This window comes from Garra rufa, chromosome 14 (genome assembly GCF_049309525.1).
Source record: "Garra rufa chromosome 14, GarRuf1.0, whole genome shotgun sequence".
Taxonomy (NCBI): domain Eukaryota; kingdom Metazoa; phylum Chordata; class Actinopteri; order Cypriniformes; family Cyprinidae; genus Garra; species Garra rufa.
The window spans coordinates 20905887-20930317 of record NC_133374.1 but is presented as its reverse complement, the minus strand read 5'-3'; the positions used below and the strand labels follow the sequence as shown (position 1 = coordinate 20930317).

The 24431-nt window shown below is 38.0% G+C and overlaps 3 protein-coding genes across 5 annotated transcripts; 2 read left to right on the top strand and 1 right to left on the bottom strand.

Moving 5' to 3' along the window:
• Nucleotides 1-1553: 1553 nt before the first annotated feature.
• On the top strand, nt 1554-16871 carry LOC141284868 (uncharacterized). Of its 2 annotated transcripts, none has more exons than XM_073817889.1 (3): nt 1554-1933; nt 2206-2290; nt 15366-16871. In XM_073817889.1, exons 1-3 carry the CDS (start codon nt 1793-1795, stop codon nt 16760-16762), a joined length of 1623 nt encoding a protein of 540 aa, XP_073673990.1. In that variant the 5' UTR covers nt 1554-1792; the 3' UTR covers nt 16763-16871. The 2 variants fall into 2 exon arrangements, with proteins under 2 accessions (XP_073673990.1, XP_073673991.1); XM_073817890.1 differs by having other exon boundaries at nt 1885-1933; nt 2206-2295.
• On the bottom strand, nt 2792-5721 carry LOC141285101 (uncharacterized). The gene has a single exon (XM_073818151.1). The coding sequence runs from the start codon at nt 5707-5709 to the stop codon at nt 3031-3033; it is 2679 nt and encodes an 892-aa protein (XP_073674252.1). The 5' UTR covers nt 5710-5721; the 3' UTR covers nt 2792-3030.
• A 1672-nt stretch (nt 16872-18543) lies between the features above and the next one.
• On the top strand, nt 18544-23062 carry LOC141284866 (uncharacterized). 2 transcript variants are annotated; one of them, XM_073817888.1, is made up of 5 exons: nt 18544-18809; nt 19079-19271; nt 19375-19451; nt 19552-19636; nt 21452-23062. In XM_073817888.1, the coding sequence occupies exons 1-5, from the start codon at nt 18660-18662 to the stop codon at nt 22891-22893; spliced, it is 1947 nt and encodes a 648-aa protein (XP_073673989.1). In that variant the 5' UTR covers nt 18544-18659; the 3' UTR covers nt 22894-23062. The 2 variants fall into 2 exon arrangements, with proteins under 2 accessions (XP_073673989.1, XP_073673988.1); XM_073817887.1 differs by having other exon boundaries at nt 21449-23062.
• The last annotated feature ends 1369 nt before the right edge of the window (nt 23063-24431 follow it).

The following is a 24431-nucleotide window of genomic DNA, read 5'->3' as shown; positions in this document are numbered from 1 at the left end:
GTCCAGAGAATTGTACTGGAGTGTTTTTCTTCCATATTAAGTGAAAAACTTAGGACTAGTTCACAAAAGTAGTTTTTTTTTTTTTTTCTCGGTCATTTAACAGACGGTTTGACAGCAGTGGTTCTAGAGGTAAAGTTGTCCGGAATGTGTTCTATCATATGATACGAATATTGCGTGTATGTGTGAAAAATGGTGCAATGTACAATCATTAATCATTAACAGTGGCCAGTTACTTTCAAATGTCTTACAGACCTTTGGGACCTTCAGTCAAACAGGCCCACCAAGTTGCGTTCCGATCTGCCTCCGTTAACCTTGTCTAATAGTAATAAAATTCTAATAAAATAATAATAAAATTCAAAAGACATGTTTTTTGAGATATGCAAATGTCCTTATAGATGCTTGTGGCACTTTTGACCAAGACCGTGCACAATGATTTTCATGTTGACAGGACAAATAGTTGCATAGCCATTTTTACCAAGTGGCCTCAGATTGAGCTCTTAAGCTGGGTACACACTAAAAGATTTTTTTAAATCTTATAAGATCTTCAAAATATCACCAAACCACAAACTTGAGGACAAAAATCCTAAAATATTAAGTTTTGCCGCTATAGTGTGTGGTGTTCCACGATGTGACCAAGACAGCACACCACAACCAGAGTCAACAAGAGTCCCGACTGTGAACACAGGAAATCTTGAGACTTGAGAATAAACATCACACAACAGTTCTTTAAAAGCTTTATTTCAACGAGTCATTGTGTCTTTGCCTTATGTTTATTCATACTGAAATCAATTGAAAGACAATATTGTTTGGAAAAAGGTTTGGATAATACCTAATCAATATTTAATTACAAGTAAAGTTAAGATTTTTTTCTTTTAGGAAGACAGGGCGGGGCATATTAACTAGTCCTGCCCCTTTTTAAAATGGCCAATAGCAGTTTAGGCCAGAGCCGTCAAGATGGGTAAAACCACATTTGACAGCGGATGACAGCCATAATCTCATCAGTATCGTATTATCTATATATAAAATAGAATATAATTCTGTGTATCGTTGATACATTTTGCCAGAAGTTTCTCAATGCTTATCTTCCAAATGCAAATTTTGTAATTGTTTTGGAACACACTAGCTTTCAGATAACCTTAAGTCTAACATATTCATACTAAAAACCATAAAACCTCAATTTTTATTTCATGGGGACATTAACGTTGAAAGCGTTCCCTCGGAAGTGTACAGGAACTGACCATGTGATGGACAGGCGAGTCTATTTACCTAAAAACAATCAATGGGAGTTTCCCTACATTTGCTAATCAAATTTAACTTTGCATTATACAAAACAATAAACAAGCTTATTTAACAAATTAACCAGAAAAGGCTCGGACTTTTATAAATAATACGTTATAGTATTACATATAATAAATCCCATTTAGTAAGTTTATCTGTTTCAACAGAGAACAACTTTATCCATATTTATTTAACAATGATTTATGGTCAACGGCGATTATTCGCGTACCTTTATTTTGAAATGGGCAGGACTAAAAAGGAAGTGTTTAGCGCAGACTGCAACTTTTCCAGGGAGTTTGCATACCTGACGTATAATTACAATATAATGACTTGACTTCGTGTTCAGAAATTGTTATTCACGATCTATTAGGACTATCGTTTGATTGCAAGTTATTCAAAAAAAAAAAAAAAGGCGTTGGACTGCCAGTGCAGAACGTTTTTCTTCTAAATATTATTTTGAAACGGCTTTCAAACACAGTTTCTCATTTTTGCTCTGGTCGTAGCTGTGGTCACTATGTCCAGGTATGAGCTTTTTCAGAGTCAACCTGCTCTGTTGATCTTATTAATGCCGGACACGACAAAACAGGACACACCAAAGACATGCAGCTCTGTTGAACCTCATCTCAGCATGAAAGAAAACGACACTCAGACTCAGGTAGTAAGAATTTTTGTTTTTAAAATTGTGAATGTTTATAAAAAATTGAATGGTTGCTAGTGGCTATCTTGTATCCTTCCTCATCAGTTACAGAGAGAGAGAGAGAGAGAGAGAGAGAGATAGATTTTTTTAATAAATCTAAGACAACAATATGCTTATATTCCTTGACACAAAGTGGTCATACAGTATGGTATGTAATATGTCTTTGAAACTTCTAGTAATATTTGTCTAGTGTTTACACTTAAAACATTTCCATGTGATGTGAATTACAGGCTGCACAGGAGAGAAATGCAAGCAGATGTCTTTCTGTGGAGGACAGTGCAGAAGATGACATTCAGACTGTAGTCATCGGTGATGGTAAGGTAAAGTTGTCATTCTCGCATTATTATTTATGTCATTAATTTATAGATAAGTACAGCTTCTGTTTTATAAATCTGCTGTTAAAAAATTTGGGATCAGTAAGATCTTTAATGTTTTTAAAGAGTTCTCTTGTGCTTACTTGATCAAAACTACAGACAAAACAGTAATATTGTGCAATATTATTACAGTTTAAAATAATGGTTTTCTATTTTAATATATTTAAAAATATTATTTATTCCTGTGATGTGTGGGATTACAAATTTAAGAATCTGTTTATGATAATGCTGACCCTAGATTCTTACATAGCATCACAGATAAATCTAAAGTTAAGTACATTGAATTTAGAGGTACAGATGATGACATTAGAAGAAGATCAAATCAGGCAGCCCAGGTGTCTGAGACATTAACCTTTTTGTTACAGCTATTCCTTTGTCTCTATGATAATGTTAAAGTATGGGCAATACTGTCAGACTGATTGGATTAGTACATATTGATTGATTGATTGATTGATTGATTAACTTTATTAATCCCACACTGGGGAAATTCCCTTGAAACAGCAGCAATTTGCAAGACAATAATTAACGAGATCCATAGGATCGACAAATATAACAATATAACAATATAGACAATATAAAACCCTTGTAAGACCATATTGCACAAACACAATCAGAAATATTGCACATAGTTTAAAATACTGCACAACAGCAAATACAAGCAATATTCAAAGCATGTGTATGTCACTTCAGTGATATATTATAAAGTCTTATAGCTGTTGGGAGAAAAGATTGACGGTAGCGCTCCTTCTTGCACTGTGGGTGTAACAGTCTAGTGCTGAAGGAGCTGCTCAGAGCCTCAACAGTATGGTGCATGGGGTGGGAGGGGTTATCCATGATGGATGACAGTTTTACCAGCATCCTTCTTTCCGCCACCTCCTCGATGGTATCCAGTGTGCAGCCCAGGACTGAACCAGCTCTTTTGACAAGCTTGTTAAGTCTTTTCCTATCTCTGTCCGAGCTGCTCCCTGCCCAACACACAATAGAGTAGAGAACTACTGAGGCTACTACTGTGTCATAAAAAGTCCGTAAAAGTTCTCTGCACACTCCAAAGGACCTCAGTCTCCTCAACAAGTGAAGGCGACTTTGGCCCTTTCTATATAGGGCATCTGTATTTGTTGACCAGTCCAGTTTATTGTTCAAATGAACACCCAAATATTTAAAAGTATCCACAATCTCGATGTCCAAACCCTGAATGCACACGGGTATGTGTGATGGAGGGTTCCTTCTGAAGTCAAGCACCATCTCCTTTGTCTTACTGGTGTTAAGGAGCAGATGGTTTTCCTCACACCAGCACACAAAGTCAGAAATAACCCCCCTATATTCCTGCTCATTCTCCCCGGACACACAGCCAACAATGGCGGTGTCGTCTGAGAACTTCTGTAGGTGACAGTGGAAGGAGTTGTACTTAAAATCAGATGTGTACAAGGTGAACAGAAATGGGGAGAGTACCGTCCCTTGAGGCGCCCCCGTGCTGCAGACTACCACATCTGACACACAGTCACGTAACCTGACGAACTGTGGCCTGTCAGTGAGGTAATTGATGATCCAAGCAGCCAGATGTTGGTCCACGCCTGCCTCCTCCATCTTCCCTCTCAACAGTGTTGGTTGAATAGTATTAAAGGCACTGGAGAAGTCAAAGAACATGACCCTCACAGTGCACCCCGGGGCCTCCAGATAAGACAGGGCCCGATGCAGCAAATAGATGATAGCATCATCCACTCCAATGCCAGATCTATAGGCAAACTGCAGCGGGTCCAAGACTGAACTCACCTGGTTGCGGAGATAGCTAAGGACGATCCTCTCCATAGCCTTCATCAGGTGTGAAGTTAATGCCACAGGTCTGTAGTGGTTCAGCTCCTTTGGATGTGATATTTTAGGAACTGGAACCACACATGAAGTTTTCCACAGCGCCGGGACTCTCTCCAGACTGAGACTCAGGTTAAACATGAACAGAACAACCTCACAGAGCTGGTCTGCACATTCCCTGAGGACCCTGGAGTTGATGTTATCTGGACCTGTGGCCTTCCTTGCTTTGGTCTTTTTTAACTCCCTCCTAACCTGATCCAGAGTGAGACAGAGAGGGTTAGGTGTTGACTGGACTGAAGCTGAAGGTTGGTGGAAGCACTCAGTGACAGTGGGAGGAAGGGCAGAATACTGAGGAAGGAGCTGAGATGTTAGTGGCAGAAGCTGAGAGGAGATGGCAGGTCTGGTGAGGTGAGGAGAGGGGGCAGAGGGCCGGGTGGAATTAAATCTATTGAAAAACAAATTCAGTTCATTTGCCCATGCCTGATCTCCTATAACCTGGAGAGCATCCCCATGCTTTCCATGGCCCGAGATATATTTCAGTCCTCTCCACACATCACGAATGTTGTTCTGCTCTAACCCTCGCTCAAGCTTCTTCTTGTAGTTGTCCTTGCACCTTCTGATGTTATATTTCAGTTCCCGCTGGACTCTGCGCAACTCCTCCCTATCCCCTGAGAGAAAAGCCCTCTTTTTCTCGTTCAGCAGGGCCTTAAGCTCAGGGGTCACCCAGGGCTTATTATTGGGAAAACACTGTACTGACCTAGAAGGCACCGTATTCTCCACACAAAAGTTTATGTAGTCTGTAACGCAGTGCGTGAGAGAATCAATATCCTCCCCATGTGGACTGCAGAGAACGTCCCAATCTGTAATATTAAAACAATCCCTAAGCCGTTCACTAGCCTCCTCTGACCAGATCTTAACCTCCTTAACCTGTGGAGACTGTTGTTTCACCACTGGAGTGTAGGCAGGCAGCAGGTGGACAAGGTTGTGGTCAGAGCGGCCTAGAGGAGGAAGGGGGGTAGAAATATATGCATTTTTAATATTTGCATATAATAAATCCAGTGTTTTCTTGTCTCTTGTGTGGCAGTTTACATACTGAATGAAGCTAGTGAGGGTGGCGGAGAGAGATACATGATTAAAATCCCCAGAGATGACGATCAGAGCCTGAGGATGTTCCGTCTGCAGCTTAGAGACGGTGCTATGCACACACTCACATGCAGCAGCGGCGTTGGCCGAAGGAGGAATGTAAACAGTCAACACCAACACATGTGAAAACTCCCGTGGGATATAATACGGCCGAACGCTAACTGCTAACAGTTCAATATCCCTGCTACAGAGTTTCACTTTCACATTAACGTGACCAGGGTTACACCATCTGTCATTCACAAACACTGCCAGACCCCCGCCCTTCTTCTTACCACTCTCCTCTGCACTCCGGTCCGCACGAACGAATGTAAATCCCGTCAAAGAGACCACAGAGTCCGGTGTGTCCTGATTGAGCCATGTCTCAGTAAAACACAGCAGGCTGCTCTCCCGGTACACCCGCTCCAGCTTCATCAGCGCTGCTAGCTCGTCCATCTTGTTGGTAAGTGAGCGGACATTACCCATAGTAATGGATGGTACACACGGTTTGTACCTCCGTTTCCTCATCCGGCGCTTAATTCCCGCTCTGCAGCCTCGTCTTTTCCTCCGTATCTCCGCAGGAACCTCCGGCCTTCTCGTGTAGAGAAGATCAGCCCCGCTAAGAGCTAGCAGCTGGTCCCGAGTGTAAACAATGTAGCCACCGCTTAAAGGGTCCCCCGAGACAGACTTAAAAAGTTGGCAAAAAATAATGTAGAGTAGTACAAACGTGATGAAAGTTGTACCCCTCTTTGCACAAACTGATAAGGGTTTACTGAAACAAGACAAAAACCAAAAAGCTAAAAAATAAACATTAAAACACGTCAAATAAAACAAACAGGACAGAGCTGCTGTAACTGGCTGCCACACGCGCGGCGCCATCATTTGGATAGTCATATCCATAACACATATGCCTTTGAATGATACCTTTGTCTCAATGATAATGTGAAGGTATGGGCAATACTGTCAGACTGACTGAATTAGCACCTATGCCTTTGAATGACACTGTTATGATAATGAGATCAGGGCTGGGGAACTCTGGTAACGGGCTGATTCCTGTACTGCATTTGCATGCTTTGTTTAGATTGACTCCACCTCTATGTAATCCTCCCCCTGGAAAGGTATATAAACTGTAATGTATATGCCTTAGTAGACGACTTTTGAAGAACTGCAGCAACGAACAGCTAGGATCTCAATAAAGAGAAACTTCTGCTTCAAGTAGGGCTGGGCGATTTGGCCTAAAATCAAAATCTCGATTAACTGAACATTTTAACCCGATTACGATTAATGAACGATTATTTTATTCATTAATAAAATTATATTTAAATAATATTTATTTTTTTGCCCTCATAGTTCACTGACAAGTTTTGTACAGTAAATATGCACACATATTACAAGTGAGACATTTTTGAATGAAGGGTGCACACACTATCTACTATCTATGATTATTTATTGAACATCAGTGTTGAACAACTGAAATTAAAGCACACATTGCTTAAAATGAAAAGTCACATTTTTCTTAAATTAGTGAAAATAAATAACTTGCACTTTTGGAAACAAAATAAATTATTTACAAAATAATAATAAATATTAAAAGTAGAAAATAAGCAGTATCTCTTCTAAATAAAATTACTCTTGTATATCCTGTAAATACTTTTTACTGTATAAATACTGTTTAAGCTCTCCATCGGCATGTCGGCGGAATAACGCAACGTAACGGAGCGGGGTCACGTGACTCCACACGCAGTAGTGTTTTTAAAGGGAAAGTAATTGAAATAATTGACCTGGAAAAATTTGATCGATTATAGGTTCTGAATGTCGATTTCGATTACTTTTCGATTAATCGCCCAGCCCTAGCTTCAAGATATCAAAACGTCTCCTGGTCTCTGAGAAAAGTTCACAACAGTTTTGGTGCCGTGACCCGGATAGAGTTCCAGCTTCTTCACCTGAATCCAGATTGAAACAGCAAGCTCAACAGAAGATCTGCTTTCAAGACTGCATCTTTTGGAATCCAGAGCGAAACTTCCAGCTGAACAAAGATTTCCATGAATCTTCCTTTACAACCAAGGGTTGGTGAGTGCTACTCTATTTAAAAGAACCGCTAAAGACCAGTACATATAGTTATCCTCTGCGCCGTCAGAGAAGAGTTAACAGACAGCTGTAGGGTTTAGTTAACTAAGTTATCCTCTAAAGGTGTTCTTTTAGAGATGAAAAGTTACCCTCTGTTTAGGCAGGGAAGATTAACATTACGTGTTAATATTTGTTATCCTCTGTTTATTCAGCGAAGGTTAACTACAGCTATTACAGTTTAGTTAACTAAGTTACCCTCTAAAGTTGTTCTTTTAGAGAAGAGTTGTTTATCCTCTGTTCACCCAGGGAAGTTTAGCATTACGTGCTAAAATTGTTTATCCTCTGTTTCAGGGCAGGGAAGATTTAGCATTACGTGCTAATATCTGTTATCCTCTGTTTTAAGCAGGGAAGTTTAGCATAAAGTGCTAGTAGTTTGTGTTGTCCTCTGTTAATTCAGGGAAGGTTAACAATAGTTGATCTGTGTTAACAAGCGTACCCTCTGTTGATCAGAGAAGTTTTAGTGTTGTTATTGTGTGGTAACAAAGAAACTCGCAAAATGGTTAGAAAGAATGCTAGGCTGATCCCCACAACTGAAAAGGGTGGTCTCGCAACTCCTTTGTGGTCAGATAATGAATTCAAATCACTGTTAGGAGAGCAAATGAACCTAATAGTAACTGAAAAAGTTAGACAAGAATTAAATAAGAAATATGAGATCCATCCAGACAAGACTTGGTCTGTAGATGAGTGTAAGAAAGTCCTTGGAGCATGTATTCGTAAGAACAATGACTATGTTTACATGGACACCAGTAATCTAATTAATGACCTTATTCTGAATAAGACAATAATATGATTAAGCTGTTTACATGAGTGGCTTTTAGAATATTCCTTTCATGTTCCCGTTTTACATGTTATAGTACATAGATCGATTAATGACACACATCATTGGGTCCACACGCGACACTATCAGTTCATCTTCCTTATAGACTTTTGGATGTTTCGGTTTTAATTTTACAAAAAGCTTGAAGTGGCACTGGACATATGCAACAAATATTTTAGAATGTGTGAGTTAAAATTTGCCGTGGTCGCATTTGTGCGAGTGCATGCTGTGCTGCTCCAAAGCGTCTGCTCCATACAGCGAGCATTTCAGAGCCAGTCAGTTTTTAGGAGAAAAAAAAAAAAAAAAAAAAAACACACACGCAAGCACAGTCACTGAAAGCCAGTTTAGTTTTACTTTTTTTGTTTGTTTTCATTTTGAAAACCCTGTTATCTTTGCCGTTTACCTCACATTACGCTTTGGAGGCTTTCATTTATATTTTTTATTAATTAATTTGATTGCACAGTGTTTGCGCGCCCTGTAATAAATTGTTTAGTCGGCATATAACACAGCATGCGATGGAGTCCATTCCTCGTCTTATTAGTTTTTGTTAATAAATGCTACATAAGCTAGTTTTATTTTATTGTTGTTATGCTGTTTAAATAACAAATCCATCTTTTAAGAATTTGTTTTAATCTTAAAATTGATAGGTGTAGCCTATATATGTAAGCAAAACCAAGATCATGAATTCGATAGTAAAAGGGAAAAGCATCCTAAGACATTCCAATAGCGGAAATCCCGTTCACAAAATTAAAATCACAAATAAAATGAAAAAGAACGGGTTGAATGTTAAATACGTTTTCATAAAACTATAAATTATGATAACAGACGAACTATTTATCAGCAATGAGCATTGATTAATCCCATGTTGTAGCAAAAAAATAAATAAATAAAAATGAAACCAAAGCATATGCATGTGCGACCAACTGAGAACGTTATGCAGCGTTCCAGGCAACACGTTACCCGTGTTTTTCCAAACTTCTACCCGTGAAAGTGCACTGGAAAGGCAGTCAAACCCGTGAATTCCCATCCGCGAACTCGTAACGTTACTAGATCGACGCACTCCCAGTTCCAAGTTCTGAGGTGACATAGCCCGCGAAACAACAATAAAGCCTGTAGGGGTGCGGTGTTTATGCAAGTGGCACACGGTGGCAAAATAGAGTTTAGGACAATATAACGTTGCAGTCAAATTATTAATAATATAAAAATAATAAATGCTTGGCGTGACTTGCCTGGAATGCTAAAGTCCTGAGTCATGGTTTGAAGACGTGATTTACGAGCTCAAAAACCTGCCTGGAACGCAGCATTAGTGTGTATCCTGTCGCAAAATGTGGCGAAAAGTCCTACACAAGGGTAATAGTCTGATTAAGGTGTGTACATGTCTTCCATAATGCGACTAAAATAGGAATACTCCACCTGTCTTAATTCGATTTGTGTTTACTTCGATTATGACTTTAGTCGGATTAAATTAATCAAAAATCTCAGTTTACATGGTTGCTTCTTAATCAGAGTATTGTCTTAATCGCATTAAAATCGGAATATTGTTGTCCATGTAAACGTACTCAATGTGAAAGGCATTATCTGCTGCCACAGAGAATTTGGTTTAGCGCTAGCTACACAACAGTCTGAGCGTAACTCAGAGTTAGAGGAACAGAACAAAGAACTCCGGGCTAGAATATCCGCTTTGACTAAAAAATTGAACCGCAACAAAGCTTCAGAAAAAACTGATATGGAAGTTAGTCAGCCTGATAACATTTATCCTGACTTACAAGCTTTCTTTGAAAATGATGTAGCCATCCAATCAGTGTCTGATGTGCCTGTAGATTCGGTGAGGGTTTGTGGTGCTAGAAGACGATCTCAGGGAATTGAAGGAATTGAAAATATTCCTCCCAACTCTTCTGTTGTTCAGGTACAAGCAATTGCAAGAATGCTTGGACCTGAAGATATAGAGAGATTGTCCCAGAGCTTACCTTCAGCACGCACAAGTTTTTCTGAATTCAGAAGAGCACTGATTAGCAAAATGCGTCTCTACGACATGTCGTTAGCAGAAGTCACACAGCTGATGTCACAAATTCTAACTGAATCTGAATTCAACAGTTTTGAGTCTGCTGTTACTTCTGCACAACAACATGCCAGTAAAGCCGATTTGAGAGAAGGTGTTATGAAAATTCTAAAGAATATCTTGGGACCCAAAATAGACTGGTCCAGAATCACTAACTGTGTACAAAGGAAAGAGGAAACTGTGAGTGAATACACTGAAAAGTTTTGTCAGTCAGCTGTAGCTTACAGCGGAATAGTTGATGATCCTGAAAGTGTGTTAGATGACAAGGGACCCCTAGTCCGCATCTGGTCAGATGGCCTTGTAGCTGAGTACAGAAAAGCCTTGCCATTCCTAGATTTAACTTGGTCTAACAAAACTATCAGAAATAATCTAGACACATTAGCTACTTGGGAAAGAGATGCTGATGTTAAGGCAAAAGTGAGAGTAGCAGCAGCTACATTTAGCACAACAAACCAAGAAAAGAAATGGCCAAAAAAAGAAGGTAAATGCAATTATTGTGGAAAATTAGGACACTGGGAGAAAGAGTGTAGGAAGAAGTTGCAAGATAATAGAAGAAATACTATGCATAATTCTGCTCCTTCTCAGCCAGCCTACAATTTACGCCCAATTCATTACTATTCTGGTAAACTTGACATAGTCGCTCAAGGTATGGGCCCATGTCTCAGAGCAGTGCAGGCAGTTCATCTAGCTCTTCAGGCTTCTTCAGGAATGGTGTTAGGACAGACTGTAAATGTAAGATGCCCTCATGCAGTGTCCGCACTAATGAATCAAGCAAAAGTCACTTCTGTCACATCCTCTTGTTGGGGAAATTGGCTGACAACCCTCACAGCCCCGAACATTGTTTTACAGCGGGCACCAATCATGAACCCATCCTCATGTATGATGTCTGCAATGACTGAAGTTGTTTTAGAGGATGAAGGAGAAATCACTCATGATTGTGTTACGCTTACATACACACCTACAAGTGAAATAAAAGAAACTCCCATAGATAATGCAGAATTGGAGTTGTTTGTTGATGGTTCAGCTCAAGTTATTGAAGGTAACAGACGAGCAGGTTATGCAGTAACTTCTCCCACTGAAGTCGTAGCTTCAGGTCGTCTTCCAGATCATTTTTCAGCTCAAGCTGCAGAACTAGTAGCCTTAACTAGAGCATGCACGCTAGCGTCAGGATCAATTGCAAATATCTACACTGATTCCAGGTATGCTTTTGGGGTAATTCATGATTTTGGTATAATTTGGCAAAGTAGACAGTTTTTAACTTCTGCTGGATCCCCCATTAAGCATGCTGGATTAGTGAAAGATCTAATGTTTGCCATGAAACTTCCAAAGAAATTAGCTGTGATCAAAGTGAAAGCACATCTCACAGCTAATACTACGGAAGCTAAAGGAAATGCTCTTGCTGATGTAGCTGCTAAACAGGCTTGTTCATATGCAAATATACAGGTGTGTACAGGTAGTACAGCACAGAAGACAATTCTGCCTCCTGAATCAATCATTGATCTGTACAAAGACGTTCCTTTATATGAAGCATGGACGTGGTTAGACAAAGGAGCCACAGTGGATTCATTTGGTTGCTGGACCAAAGGGGGAAAGTATATTGCTCCCGAATCTCTGCTGCCATATTTGGCTCAACAAATACACAATTTGGGTCACAGTGGTTCAGCAACAATGAATCACAGGTTCTCAAATCAATGGTGGAATCCAAAATTCAGAAATGTAGCCACTGAAACAGTCAAGAGATGCGTTACATGTCAAAAAAATAATGATGTGCCAGCAACAACTACGGCAGCAACACATACCCCAGCTCCACCAGGACCTTTCCGCCACCTGCAAGTTGATTACATATCATTGCCTCCGTGTAAGGGGAAAAACTGACGTTTTGATAGTTATAGACAAGTTCTCAAGATGGATAGAAGCTTATCCAACAGGGCGTGCCACAGCTGCACATACTGCTAAATGTCTTGTCTCTGATTTCATTCCAAGATGGGGATTACCAGATAGCATTGACTCAGATCAAGGTACCCACTTCACGGGACAGGTAGTCAAGGAAGTGTCAAAAATGTTGAAAATTAAGTGGAATCTTCACTGCCCCTACAGGCCACAGGCGTCAGCGCAAGTCGAACGCGCAAACAGATCAATCAAATCCAGGCTAAGCAAAATGCATCAAGAAGGAGTATTATGGGTCGAAGCACTGCCAGCGGTTCTGTGTAGTATGAGAGCTTCACCTAACAGATCAGTAGGTCTAAGTCCTCATGAGATTATTACAGGACGCCCAATGCAGATGCCAGGTGTGATTGATCTCAGAAATGCTGATGTGCACATTGCCTCAGATGCCCTGATCACTTACTGTGAAAACCTAACAAAGGCAGTACAGAGTTCCAGAGAAAGAGTCGAGTCATGTTGGCAGAATCCACCAGAAGGTGGACACACGATTGTCCCAGGTCAGTGGGTTATGATAAAATCATTCAGAAACAAACCATTAGAGCCTAAGTGGCACGGACCACATCAAGTGATGTTGATTACAGCAGCTGCAGTTTTGTGTCAGGGAAGGAAAACCTGGACTCATGCGTCACACTGTAAGGTTGTTCCCCCACCTACAGGGATAGGATAGGACACACAGACCAGTGAGGAGCCCAGGGAAGAACCGAATGTAACAGGCTTCGGGGGTTAACCCTGAGGTGAAGATTTTCCTCATAGGCCTTCCCCATCCACTAGTCCATCCTTACCTCACTGTTTCTTTAGGTGTCACGGGAATTAAGAACTAGGGTAAGAAGGAACAACAAGACTAGACTCAGATTGAACAGAGGATACAACTCTATTGTTTGCAGTCTTTGACAGAAAATACTGCTCTGTCGTCTTTTGTTTTCTTTCTTAATCTGTGCAGATACCCCTGGATGGCTATCCTGAGACCTATACACATCGACTCCCTCACCTGTGTATAAAGCTACAAAGACCTACTGCCGAGCCAACTGTCACGGAAGACAGAACATTAAAAAAAACACAACGCAGAGAATCACATGAGAGAACTTCAGTCATCCATCAACATGATCAAGATTGCCATTCTAGTAATCACCATGAACATCGCAACAAAATCCAACAAGACATTCTTGATCTTTCAGCAAAATTACACCAGATGACTGAAGATAGTTCTTCATGGTTTGGAAACTTGTTAGGGAAACCCTGGCTGTGGATCAAGGAAATAGCAGTTCTGCTATTGATTCTCCTACTGGTGTACTATCTATGCGTCCACAGTATCAAGTGTTTCATTCAGCAAATGACCCACGACCATCACAAGGAAATGACTGGTCCAACCAGAAAAGACTATTACCCGTAAGAACTTAACGGGCCCTAGCTGCATGTTTGTTTCTGTGTCAACATGCCGTTACAAACAATCACCACAGAGCAATTACTATGTGCCTGTAACAATCAAAGGTTACAAGAACGAACTTTTAAATGTTTAAATTTGTATTATGTGAGAGTTATTAGAACTCTCAAAGGGGGAACTGTGGGATTACAAATTTAAGAATCTGTTTATGATAATGCTGACCCTAGATTCTTACATAGCATCACAGATAAATCTAAAGTTAAGTACATTGAATTTAGAGGTACAGATGATGACATTAGAAGAAGATCAAATCAGGCAGCCCAGGTGTCTGAGACATTAACCTTTTTGTTACAGCTATTCCTTTGTCTCTATGATAATGTTAAAGTATGGGCAATACTGTCAGACTGATTGGATTAGTACATATGCCTTTGAATGATACCTTTGTCTCAATGATAATGTGAAGGTATGGGCAATTCTGTCAGACTGACTGAATTAGCACCTATGCCTTTGAATGACACTGTTATGATAATGAGATCAGGGCTGGGGAACTCTGGTAACGGGCTGATTCCTGTACTGCATTTGCATGCTTTGTTTAGATTGACTCCACCTCTATGTAATCCTCCCCCTGGAAAGGTATATAAACTGTAATGTATATGCCTTAGTAGACGACTTTTGAAGAACTGCAGCAACGAACAGCTAGGATCTCAATAAAGAGAAACTTCTGCTTCAAGATATCAAAACGTCTCCTGGTCTCTGAGAAAAGTTCACAACAGATGCAAAGCTGAATTTTCATCAGCCATTACTCCAGTCTTCAGTGTCACGTTATCCTTCAGAAATCATTCTAAAATGATGATTTACTACTTTTATTATCAATGTTAATATTTTTTTATATTTTAACCTGTGATTCTTTTTTATGATTCTTTGATGATTAAAAAGTTAAAAAGAACAGCATTTATTCAAAATAGAAATATTTTCTAACAAAATAAGTCTTTGCTATCTATCACTTTTTATCAATTTAACACATCCTTGGTGAATAGAAGTATTAATTTCTTAAAAGAAAGAATAAATGTTTACTGACCACAAACTTTGAAATGGTAGTTTATATTTACAAAAGATTTCTATTTTAAATAAATGCTGTTCTTTTTAACTTATTTATTTATTAAAGAATCCTGAAAAGAGTATTTTCATCATTAATAATATATCAGCATATCAGAATGATTTCTGAAGGATCATGTGACTCTGAAGACTGGAGTAATGATGCTGAAAAATCAGCTTTGCGTCAGAAATAAATTACATTTTAAAATATATTCACAAAGAAAACTGTTATTTTATATTAAAATAATATTTCACATTATTAAGTTTTTTTCTTTTGATCAAATAAATGCAACCTTGATGAACATAAGAAACATAAAAAATCTTACTGATCCCAAACTTTTGAACTGCAGTGTATATCAATACATCCGGTTTCTGTTAATAAATGTCTGAAAACAAGCAGCTTTGTCATAATTATAGCAGAAATATTAGACATAACCTATATCAGGAAGGCTTCAAATATGGTGTTAGACAATATAGACTTATTTGATATTTAAAACAAAAAATTGGAAAAAAGCCCTTTGATATATCGCCAAATTCTTGTTTTAATAGGAAATATGATAACAAAAGGCATTGCTGTCATCTTTGAAGCACTTCTGTCATGAGGAATGTTTAATAGCTTACATGTTCAGCATTAATTTTATATTGCTGTGTTGTTGTTTTTTCATCAGCTGATGACAAGGCCTGGTCTGAAGTTCAGAAAGGCATGTTGCAGACATCAACCGAGCGTCCTGAAAAGCCACAAGAGAACGAGTCTTTTAAATGTGAGCAGTGCGGAAAGGCCTTTCCGAAGGCCTTTTCTCTTTTTCGACACAAACGTGTGCATTCGGTCATGAAGCAGCACTGTTGTGAAACATGCGGGAAGAAGTTCTCGCAATTAAGAGCGCTAGAGACTCATCTCCGCAAACACACGCAGAAGTTTGAAAAGAAGAAATTTCCCTGCGCTACTTGTGGAAAGAGCTTCAAAGATCTTGCAGCGCACGAACGGGTCCATGCAGAAGTCAGACCGTTTACCTGCGATATATGCGGACAGGGTTTCACAGTCAAAGGAAGCTTATATATGCACCAGAGAGTGCACACAGGGGAAAAACCATACACTTGTGACACCTGTGGAAAAAGTTTCTCTCTAATAGGCACCCTAAACTGCCACAAGAAGTTTCATTCAGACGACAGGCCGATAAAATGCAGCCACTGTAATAAGAGCTTCAAATGCAAGAGCCATTTGAGACGCCATCTTCCTGTGCACACCGGTGAGAGACGATATGCATGTAAAGTCTGTGGTAAAACATTTGCACATCATGAAGCGATGACACGCCACATTCTCATTCACACCGGCGAAAAGCCGTACATCTGTGAAGTGTGCGGTAAAAGATTTCGCCAGAGAAGTAATTTAAAAGTCCATATGCGGGTGCACGAAGAAACACATTTGAAGTGCGAAATGTGTGGGAAAACATTCCAGCATGATTTTTTGCTACAGAACCATATTTCATCACACAATCATACTGGGAATTCAGAAGACCAATTATTGAACTCCAAAACTCAACTGCAGCTGCATTCACACAACAGCAAACCTTTTAAATGCAAATTGTGTGAGAAAAGCTACAGCAACATATATAATCTTCGCATACATGAGAGACTACATTCAGGCGAGACACCATTTAAGTGTGAGATCTGCGGAAAGGCCTACGCTCTCAGAAAATCCTTTAAAACACATATGTTGTGCCATTCAGGAGATAGACCTTATAAATGCATAGCATGTGGGAAAGCGTTCAAGTGGTCTGGGTCTCTGAAAATGCATATGAAGACTCATACCGATGAAAAAACGCACAAATGTGAGACGTGTGGAAAGAGTTTTCGCTTGTATGGAAATTTAAAGCGACACAAACGTGTCCATGTTGGAGAGAAGCCGTTCAGCTGTAAGGTCTGTGGGGAAGGGTTTCCAGAACTCGACCGCGTCAAAACACATATGCAAATTCATACTGGAGTGAAACCATACACGTGCCAAAAGTGTGGGAAGAATTATGTATATCTTAGACACTACAATGATCACAAATGCAAACCTGTGTGAAAAATATGTTGTGGTAGGAACTTGTAGGAACAACTGCAGGACTCTTTTAATATTGTAATATTTCTATACTAATGTTTGGGTAACACTGTGAAGATGTTTAAATAAAACAATAGGCTGAACAAGCTGTTATAATTTGAGTCTGAGTGTAATATTGCATAATATGGACCTATATCTAAAGATTTGATTAATATGATCATAATACATTGCCATGGATTATTATAAATGATTTCATCAGCTAGTTACTTCTCTTGTTGAACAGCTTGTGAATCAGTAAGAGTATTTCATGACGCGTCATCAGTTGGCCATATTGGCGGCACTGAACCAAACAAAACTTGCATATTTTGCTGCCGATAACGGTCAATTATTGTCGTGTTTTGGACTTTACTAATTGGTCGGACCGGGAACACATTTGGAGTACTACAGACTGCCAAAAGTTATAACAAATCAATGAGAAGAGTGCAAAAAACTGTCTGAGGAACAAAATGTGTTTGTGGTTGGCCAAACTAAACCAGGATTTCCAGAGCAAGAATCTTGACAACATTCATGTTTGTTCTTATCATTTCCAGTCAGGTAGGTGAAATATTAGGCTAATATGTTAAATAATACTGCTTGTTCGTATCTTTACCACCTATTAACTTTCAGGTCGCTTAGTTTGTCAAAATATTGCGCCCTTTGCTGATTACTAAATCCTTATCTTTATGATTCAGCAGCTTCCACACGTTTTTTCCGTGGTTTAGACAGCATAAATTAGCAGAACAACGTATTCAGTAGTACTTTTAACTGTGCATCCCATGCTGTTGTTTATATCCGAGTATCGGATATAAGGTGACTGACCAAGTCATGACCTGTGATTGTTTACAAAATAATCTGAATGATTCCTTAGCGAAATTACCCAATTACATGATATTTCATATATCTGTAATAATTTAGATTATAAAAGAAAAAAAGAAAAAAAATCCTTATTCAGTCATCAGAAATTACAGAAAAACATGCTAAAAAGCATTCACAACTCTTTGGTATTAAATATGCTATCTGAATTCTTTCAAACAAACTCTCAGCACTCCTTAATAAACCATTGGCCTTAAGCATGCAAATTACGACAGTAACGTAATTAGGAATTGTATTAATTTTGTAATTAGTTGGGCTGGAGCCTGCTTCCTTTGAGAGCGACTTTTATTTTGAAAGTCAGTTTCGTTAGTATATTTGTTTTAGTCACTGCGGTCTATAATGTTGTCTTTTAATATCATTTTAAGATCAAATGTGACACTGAACCACAAAACCAGTCGTAAGCATGGGTGTATTGTATTTGTAGCAATAGCTAAAAATACATTATGGGTCTTTTATGCCAAAAAATCATTAGGATATTAAGTAAAGTACATTTCCTACCGTAAATATATTAAAGCTGAATTTTTGATTAGTAATATGCATTGCTAAGAACTTCATTTGGACAACTTTAAAGGCGATTTTCTCAATATTTTGATTTTTTGCACCCTCGGATTTCAGATTTTCAAATAATTGTATCGCCAAATATTGTCCTAACAAACCATACATAAATGGAAAGCTTATTTATTCAGCTGATGATGTATAAATCTCAATTTCGAAAGAATGGAACCATGACTGGTTTTGTGGTTCAGGGTCACAAATTTATCCAAAACTGTCTAATATCCTCAACAATTTAGCACTGAATTTTAAACTAAAGTTTTGTTTGTTAGTACCAATACCGAGCATTCAGATACTTTTATTTTGAAATGAAACGAAGAGGAAGTACTTACTGCTTTTGGTTCAACTTTGTAGGGATTTCGTCGTTTTGTTTATTTTCTTCTCAATCTGGCAGTACCAACTGTCAAACACAGGTGGACAGGTTTATTTTGCAGCATTTCTCTTAACTGTGGTCACTATGGCCCGGTTTGAGCTTTTTCAGAGTCAGACCACTCTGGTCGTGTCATTACTGACGGACACTGCTAAACACGAAATACGAAAGGCTTTTACATGCAGCTCCGATGAATCCAGTCTCACCATTAAACCAAACGATACTCAGATTCAGATGGTAAGAAAGTCTGTTATTAAGGCATTTTAATGTGGATGGATGTAATATCACAGTTATTGAAATGGTGAAAGAACCCTCCTTTTGTTTACAAACTGCGCAATGAAATTATAGTATTATTTGTAAATAATTTTCTTTGTTTTGTATTGTAATTCAGACATGAAACTCACCATACTAATGTTCACGAGTAACTATGTGAGCTATATCTTTATAATTGTATAATTTTTCAAAGGTTTTGTTTCTAATTAAAGCATTTCTTTTTATCACTGCAGCTTAATTCCATAATGGAGAGGTTTGCCAAAGAAGCAGTGCAGAAGATTTGCAGTCTCTTCAGATACTGTTCATCTGTTGCACCAGTGTCAGCACAAATATGTTTGAACAGTCAAGATGACCTGAAGAAGACTTTATCTCAGATGGGACGTGATCTCAGTGGAACAACATATATCCATAACCAGGAGCTTCAGGGTACTTGACATGGATTTCAATATCAGGCCACGAGTTGCAAACCTGAAGATGTTCCATCCTTTGGTATTTGTGGTGATTTTTGCTGTGTGTTCCTTTCTCACAGGAGATGCTATAACTCTCTCTGTGAGTCCTTTGAAGGAGTCTGCAGCATTGTCTCTCCAGCAGCCTTCAAACACTGAAGTGAGTAATAATACAATGCAGTTTTAAAGAAAAATTTTATTATGTAGCATACAGTGTGAAAAATCTTGGTTGAAACTCTTACATGTGATGTGAATTATAGCCTGCACAGGAAAGCATTGTAAGCAGATGTCTTATGGTGGAGGACAAAGCAGAAGAAACCATCCAGACAATATTCATCAGTGACGGTAAGAGTCTCAACGTTTAGTTTGAAATTTCTCACCCTCTTTGTCTTTTAGAATCATTTACTGTTTATTATATCCTTTCAAAAGTTTGGGGTCAGTAAGATTAGTTTTTTTTTAAAAGAAGTTTATGCTTATAAAGGCTGCATTTATTTGATCAAAAATGCAGAAAAAAAACTTTATTATTGTGAAATATTAAGTTTTCTTTTTTTTTAATATACAGTGGGTACGGAAAGTATTCAGACCCCCTTAAATGTTTCACTCTTTGTTATATTGCAGCCATTTGCTGAAATCATTTAAGTTAATTTTTTTCCTTATTAATGTACACACAGCACCCCATATTGACAGAAAAACACAGAATTGTTGACATTTTTGCAGATTTAGTAAAAAAGAAAAACTGAAATATCACATGGTCCTAAGTATTCAGACCCTTTGCTGTGACACTCATATTTAACTCAGGTGCTGTCCATTTCTTCTGATCATCCTTGCGATGGTTCTACACCTTCATTTGAGTCCAGCTGTGTTTGATTATACTGATTGGACTTGATTAGGAAAGCCACACACCTGTCTATATAAGACCTTACAGCTCACAGTGCATGTCAGAGCAAATGAGAATCATGAGGTCAAAGGAACTGCCTGAAGAGCTCAGAGACAGAATTGTGGCAAGGCACAGATCTGGCCAAGGTGTGTGTACATTAATGAGGAAAAAATGAACTTAAATGATTTCAGCAAATGGCTGCAAAATAACAAAGAGTGAAACATTTAAGGGGGTCTGAATAATGTTTTTGCTGCTTAATATTTTTTGGAACATTTTTTCAGGATTCTTTGGTGAATAAAAAGTTAAAAAGATAAGCATTTATTTAAAATAAATCTTATGTAGCAATATACACTACTGTTCAAAAGTTTGGGGTCTGTAAATTTTTATTCTTCTTTTTTTTTATAAATGAATACTTTTATTCAGCAAGGATGTGTTAAATTGAATGATTTCTAACACTTAAGAATTTACAGCTTTGCCTCACAGGAATAAATTATATTTTAAAAGTACTTTAAAATAGAAACCATTATTTTATATTGTAATAATAATTGGCAATAATGTATTTTTTCCTATATTTTTGATCAAATAAATGCAGCCTTGATGAACATAAGAGACTTCTTTTCTTACTGATCCTGAACTTTTGAATGTTAACTAAAAGAAAAGTATTAAAAATATTTTTTGTTAAATGAAATCAAGCTGAAATACAGTATAAATATTGAATAGCTTTTTAGTAAACTTTAACAAAAATGAATGGCAACTAACAGAAATCAAATTTAAGTTGAAGTTGAAGCTCTTAAATGACAAAAGCTGTAATATAATAAATTGAAGTTAAATGAAAAAAAAAAAGATTAATAATAACAAAAGCACAAAATACAATAATGAAAACAAAAATTTAAATGACTGAAAATATAAAAATAAAGGCTAGTAAAAATAGTAATAAATGTATGTAAATAAATGCATATGAATAATAATAAAATACAGGGTTTTGATCATTTTAAACTACTTTTAAATTTAAAAGTCAATACATTTTTATTATATAAAATGTATTATTATATAACTTTGGTTATATATTAGAAAAAGCTGTATTAATTTCTGAAAGCGAACCTGAAATTAAAATTGACCTTATTGACTGACTTAATGCATAAATTTTGCTTAAACTGTGTACTATTTTATCAGTGTCACTTATTAAAAAATCAAACATTTATATTTACGCTAAACTGTAAATATATGAAACGACAATGACTGATGTTGATTGACTCTGTTGTTGTTTTTCATTTCACCAGCAGCTGATGATAGAGACTGGTCTGAAGATCAGGAAGGCGTATTCCAGACCTCAACCAATCAACCTGAAGTTCCACAACCGAAAGTGTCTTTTGAATGTGATCAGTGTGGAAAGGCTTTTCCAAAGATGTTTTCTCTCGTCCAGCACAAACGTGTGCATTCAATCGTGAGGCCTCACGCTTGTGAAAAATGCGGAAAGAAATTCACACTACTGAGAGCGCTCGAGACTCACTTACGCAAACACTCGCAGAAATTCGAAAAAAAGAAATTTCCCTGCGCCACATGTGGAAAGAGCTTCAGAGATCTTGCAGCACACGAACTAGTCCACGCAGAAGTCAAACCATTCACCTGTGAAATATGCGGACAAGGGTTTACAATCAAAAGAAGCTTATACATGCACCAGAGAGTGCACACAGGTGAAAAACCATACAGATGTGACACCTGTGGAAAGTGTTTCTCCCTCGTTGGCACGTTGAATTACCACAAGAGAATTCATTCGAACGACAGGCCGATAAAATGCAGCCACTGCAATAAGAGCTTCAAGTATCATAAACTTTTGAAACACCACCTCCGTGTGCACACAGGCGAGAGGCCGCACACCTGCGACATCTGTGGGAAAAGTTTCGCGCTGTCCGGAACTCTTAAACGCCACATCCTCATTCACACCGGCGACAAGCCGTACGTCTGCGAGGTGTGTGGACGAAGATTCAACCAAAGAAGCACTCTAAAAGGTCACATGCGAGTTCACGGAGAAAAGCGGTTTATGTGTGAAATGTGCGGGAAAACATTCCAGTACAATTACGTCCTGAGGAACCATATTCTAACACACAATCAGATTGGAAATGCGGCCGATAAGAGTAACGCTCAGCGCTGCGATGTGTGTGGCAAGTTCCTGAGCTCTGCCTATGCATTAAAAGCTCACTTACAATTGCATTCAGACAACAGCAAACCTTATACGTGCACGTTATGTGACAGAAGATACAGCAGCGTACATTCCCTCCGAATGCACGAGCAGCTTCACACGGGAGAGAAACCTTTTAAGTGTGAGATCTGCGGTAAGGACTTTTCTCTGAGGGCTTCGTATAAAACCCATATGTTTCTGCATTCAGGAGAAAGGCCGCACAAATGCGTGTTGTGTGGGAAACGATTCAAGCTGTCGAGCTCTCTGAAGATGCATATACGCACGCATACCGGTGAAAAACCCCATAAGTGTGAAACATGTGGGAAGGCGTTTCATTTGTCTGCCAATTTGAAACGACACAGGCTCGTGCACACCGGGGAGAAGCCGTTCACTTGTGACATTTGCTTGAAGAGTTTCACACAGCCTAACAATTTGAAGGCACACATGCACATTCACACTGGGAAAAAGCCGTACACGTGCGCCAAGTGTTGGAAAAGTTTTGCCTATCAGAGAAATTACAAAGATCATAAATGCACTCCGCTTTGAGAGATTTGAAACGGCTGAACTTATGTCTACCTTCAGGTCCCTGGATTTCATGTAAATTTGTAAATAATTGTAAATAATTTTGTGAAGGATGCAAGAAATGCTTGACTGTATTTATTGATTTGTTTGTAAAAAATAAATACTTGTTTTCCTAGTAATTTTGCAAGTTGAACATTGCATTTAAAGTGTTTTTGTTTATGTGTTCTTTAAGTTAAAGATATAAAACTAAGGGCTGTCACGATTCATCATTTCTAATCGACTATTCAATTTTTCAAAATCTTCGATTTCATTTTGCCTATGTCCAGTAACCGGCAAAATACCGGAAGTGGCGCATTTCACGAACTCAATGAGAATCGATGAAAATATTCAATATTTAATGTAAAATAATTAATTTTGTCACCTAAATAATAATATGAATATATTACGTAATAATGTAAATTATATATATTTGTGTGCGTGTGTGTATATAAATATATATATAAAATTATATATAAATAATTCTATGTACAATTATATCTAAATAATCTAATTACATATAAATAATTTTCTAATATGTTGTTATATAATTGATATTTTATATAATTATATATATATATATATATATATATATATATATATATATATATACAGTATATGTATGTGTGTGTATATATATATATATTAGGGGTGGGCATAGATTAATTATCTAGATTAATCTAGATTAAATCTTGGAATTAATCTAGATTAATCTAGATTAAAATGGCTAATTTGAATTCTGCTGAAGGCATTCAGAATATGTGTGCTACCCAAATAATGACTTAAAGTCTTTGAGAATGGATCATAAAGCTCATAAAGCTGTTCTATGATAATTTCAATTAGTTCAATTAGATGTACTTGTGTTTACTAACTAACTAACACTGAAATTATTTTTTCTCCCTATTAGATTGTGTTTTTTTTTTAACGTCAACACCTACCCAGCCCATTACATGTTACACCGTACTTTTATTTTGACAGGTTGCCGTGAAGTTTCTGTGTCATACAGTATGATATGATGCTAGTTTTCTCAAATGAAACGGTAAAAGTGACACTCACAGCAGTTTTGGAGATTGAGTTTATCTGTTCATGTGAGATGAAAATGCCAAAAATTACCGGGAGCGTCACGTGTGTTTCAGTATGCGTGTAGTAAAAGCTCGTCTCCGCAATGCATACATACAGCTAGGCAAACGGAACATACCGGATTCATATTAAAACGGTCTTTCTGCATTTCAGTTTTCACATACACTAGTCCATATCGCGATTTGAATTAAGTGACTGACCAACATTTGATTTATGAATCCAAAAAACGACGAATTTACGTGGCATTTCGCTATAGTAGATTCGGTTTTTATGAATGGAGGACGACGTGATCCCGTCTGTGTTTTGGCGGAGGAAACATAAACGCGCGACCATATTCTACAGTCTTCGGTATACATCCGCGTTAAACTATCAAGGTGAAAGTCATCATAGCTTGCGTAGTTTAGACCCAGCTCCCAACCCAAATTTGAGAATAGATTAACGGCGAT

Excerpts from the sequence above, each read along its gene's own strand:
- LOC141284868 (XM_073817889.1), top strand. The coding sequence starts at position 1,793 with ATGTCCAGGTATGAGCTTTTTCAGAGTCAACCTGCTCTGTTGATCTTA. Across the intron at positions 1,934-2,205 it reads AAAACGACACTCAGACTCAG|GCTGCACAGGAGAGAAATGC; the intron begins GTAGTAAGAATT and ends TGTGAATTACAG. Across the intron at positions 2,291-15,365 it reads GACTGTAGTCATCGGTGATG|CTGATGACAAGGCCTGGTCT; the intron begins GTAAGGTAAAGT and ends TTTTTTCATCAG.
- LOC141284866 (XM_073817887.1), top strand. The coding sequence starts at position 18,660 with ATGGCCCGGTTTGAGCTTTTTCAGAGTCAGACCACTCTGGTCGTGTCA. Across the intron at positions 18,810-19,078 it reads ACGATACTCAGATTCAGATG|CTTAATTCCATAATGGAGAG; the intron begins GTAAGAAAGTCT and ends TTATCACTGCAG. Across the intron at positions 19,637-21,448 it reads GACAATATTCATCAGTGACG|CAGCTGATGATAGAGACTGG; the intron begins GTAAGAGTCTCA and ends TCATTTCACCAG.
- LOC141285101 (XM_073818151.1), bottom strand. The coding sequence starts at position 5,709 with ATGAAGCTGGAGCGGGTGTACCGGGAGAGCAGCCTGCTGTGTTTTACT.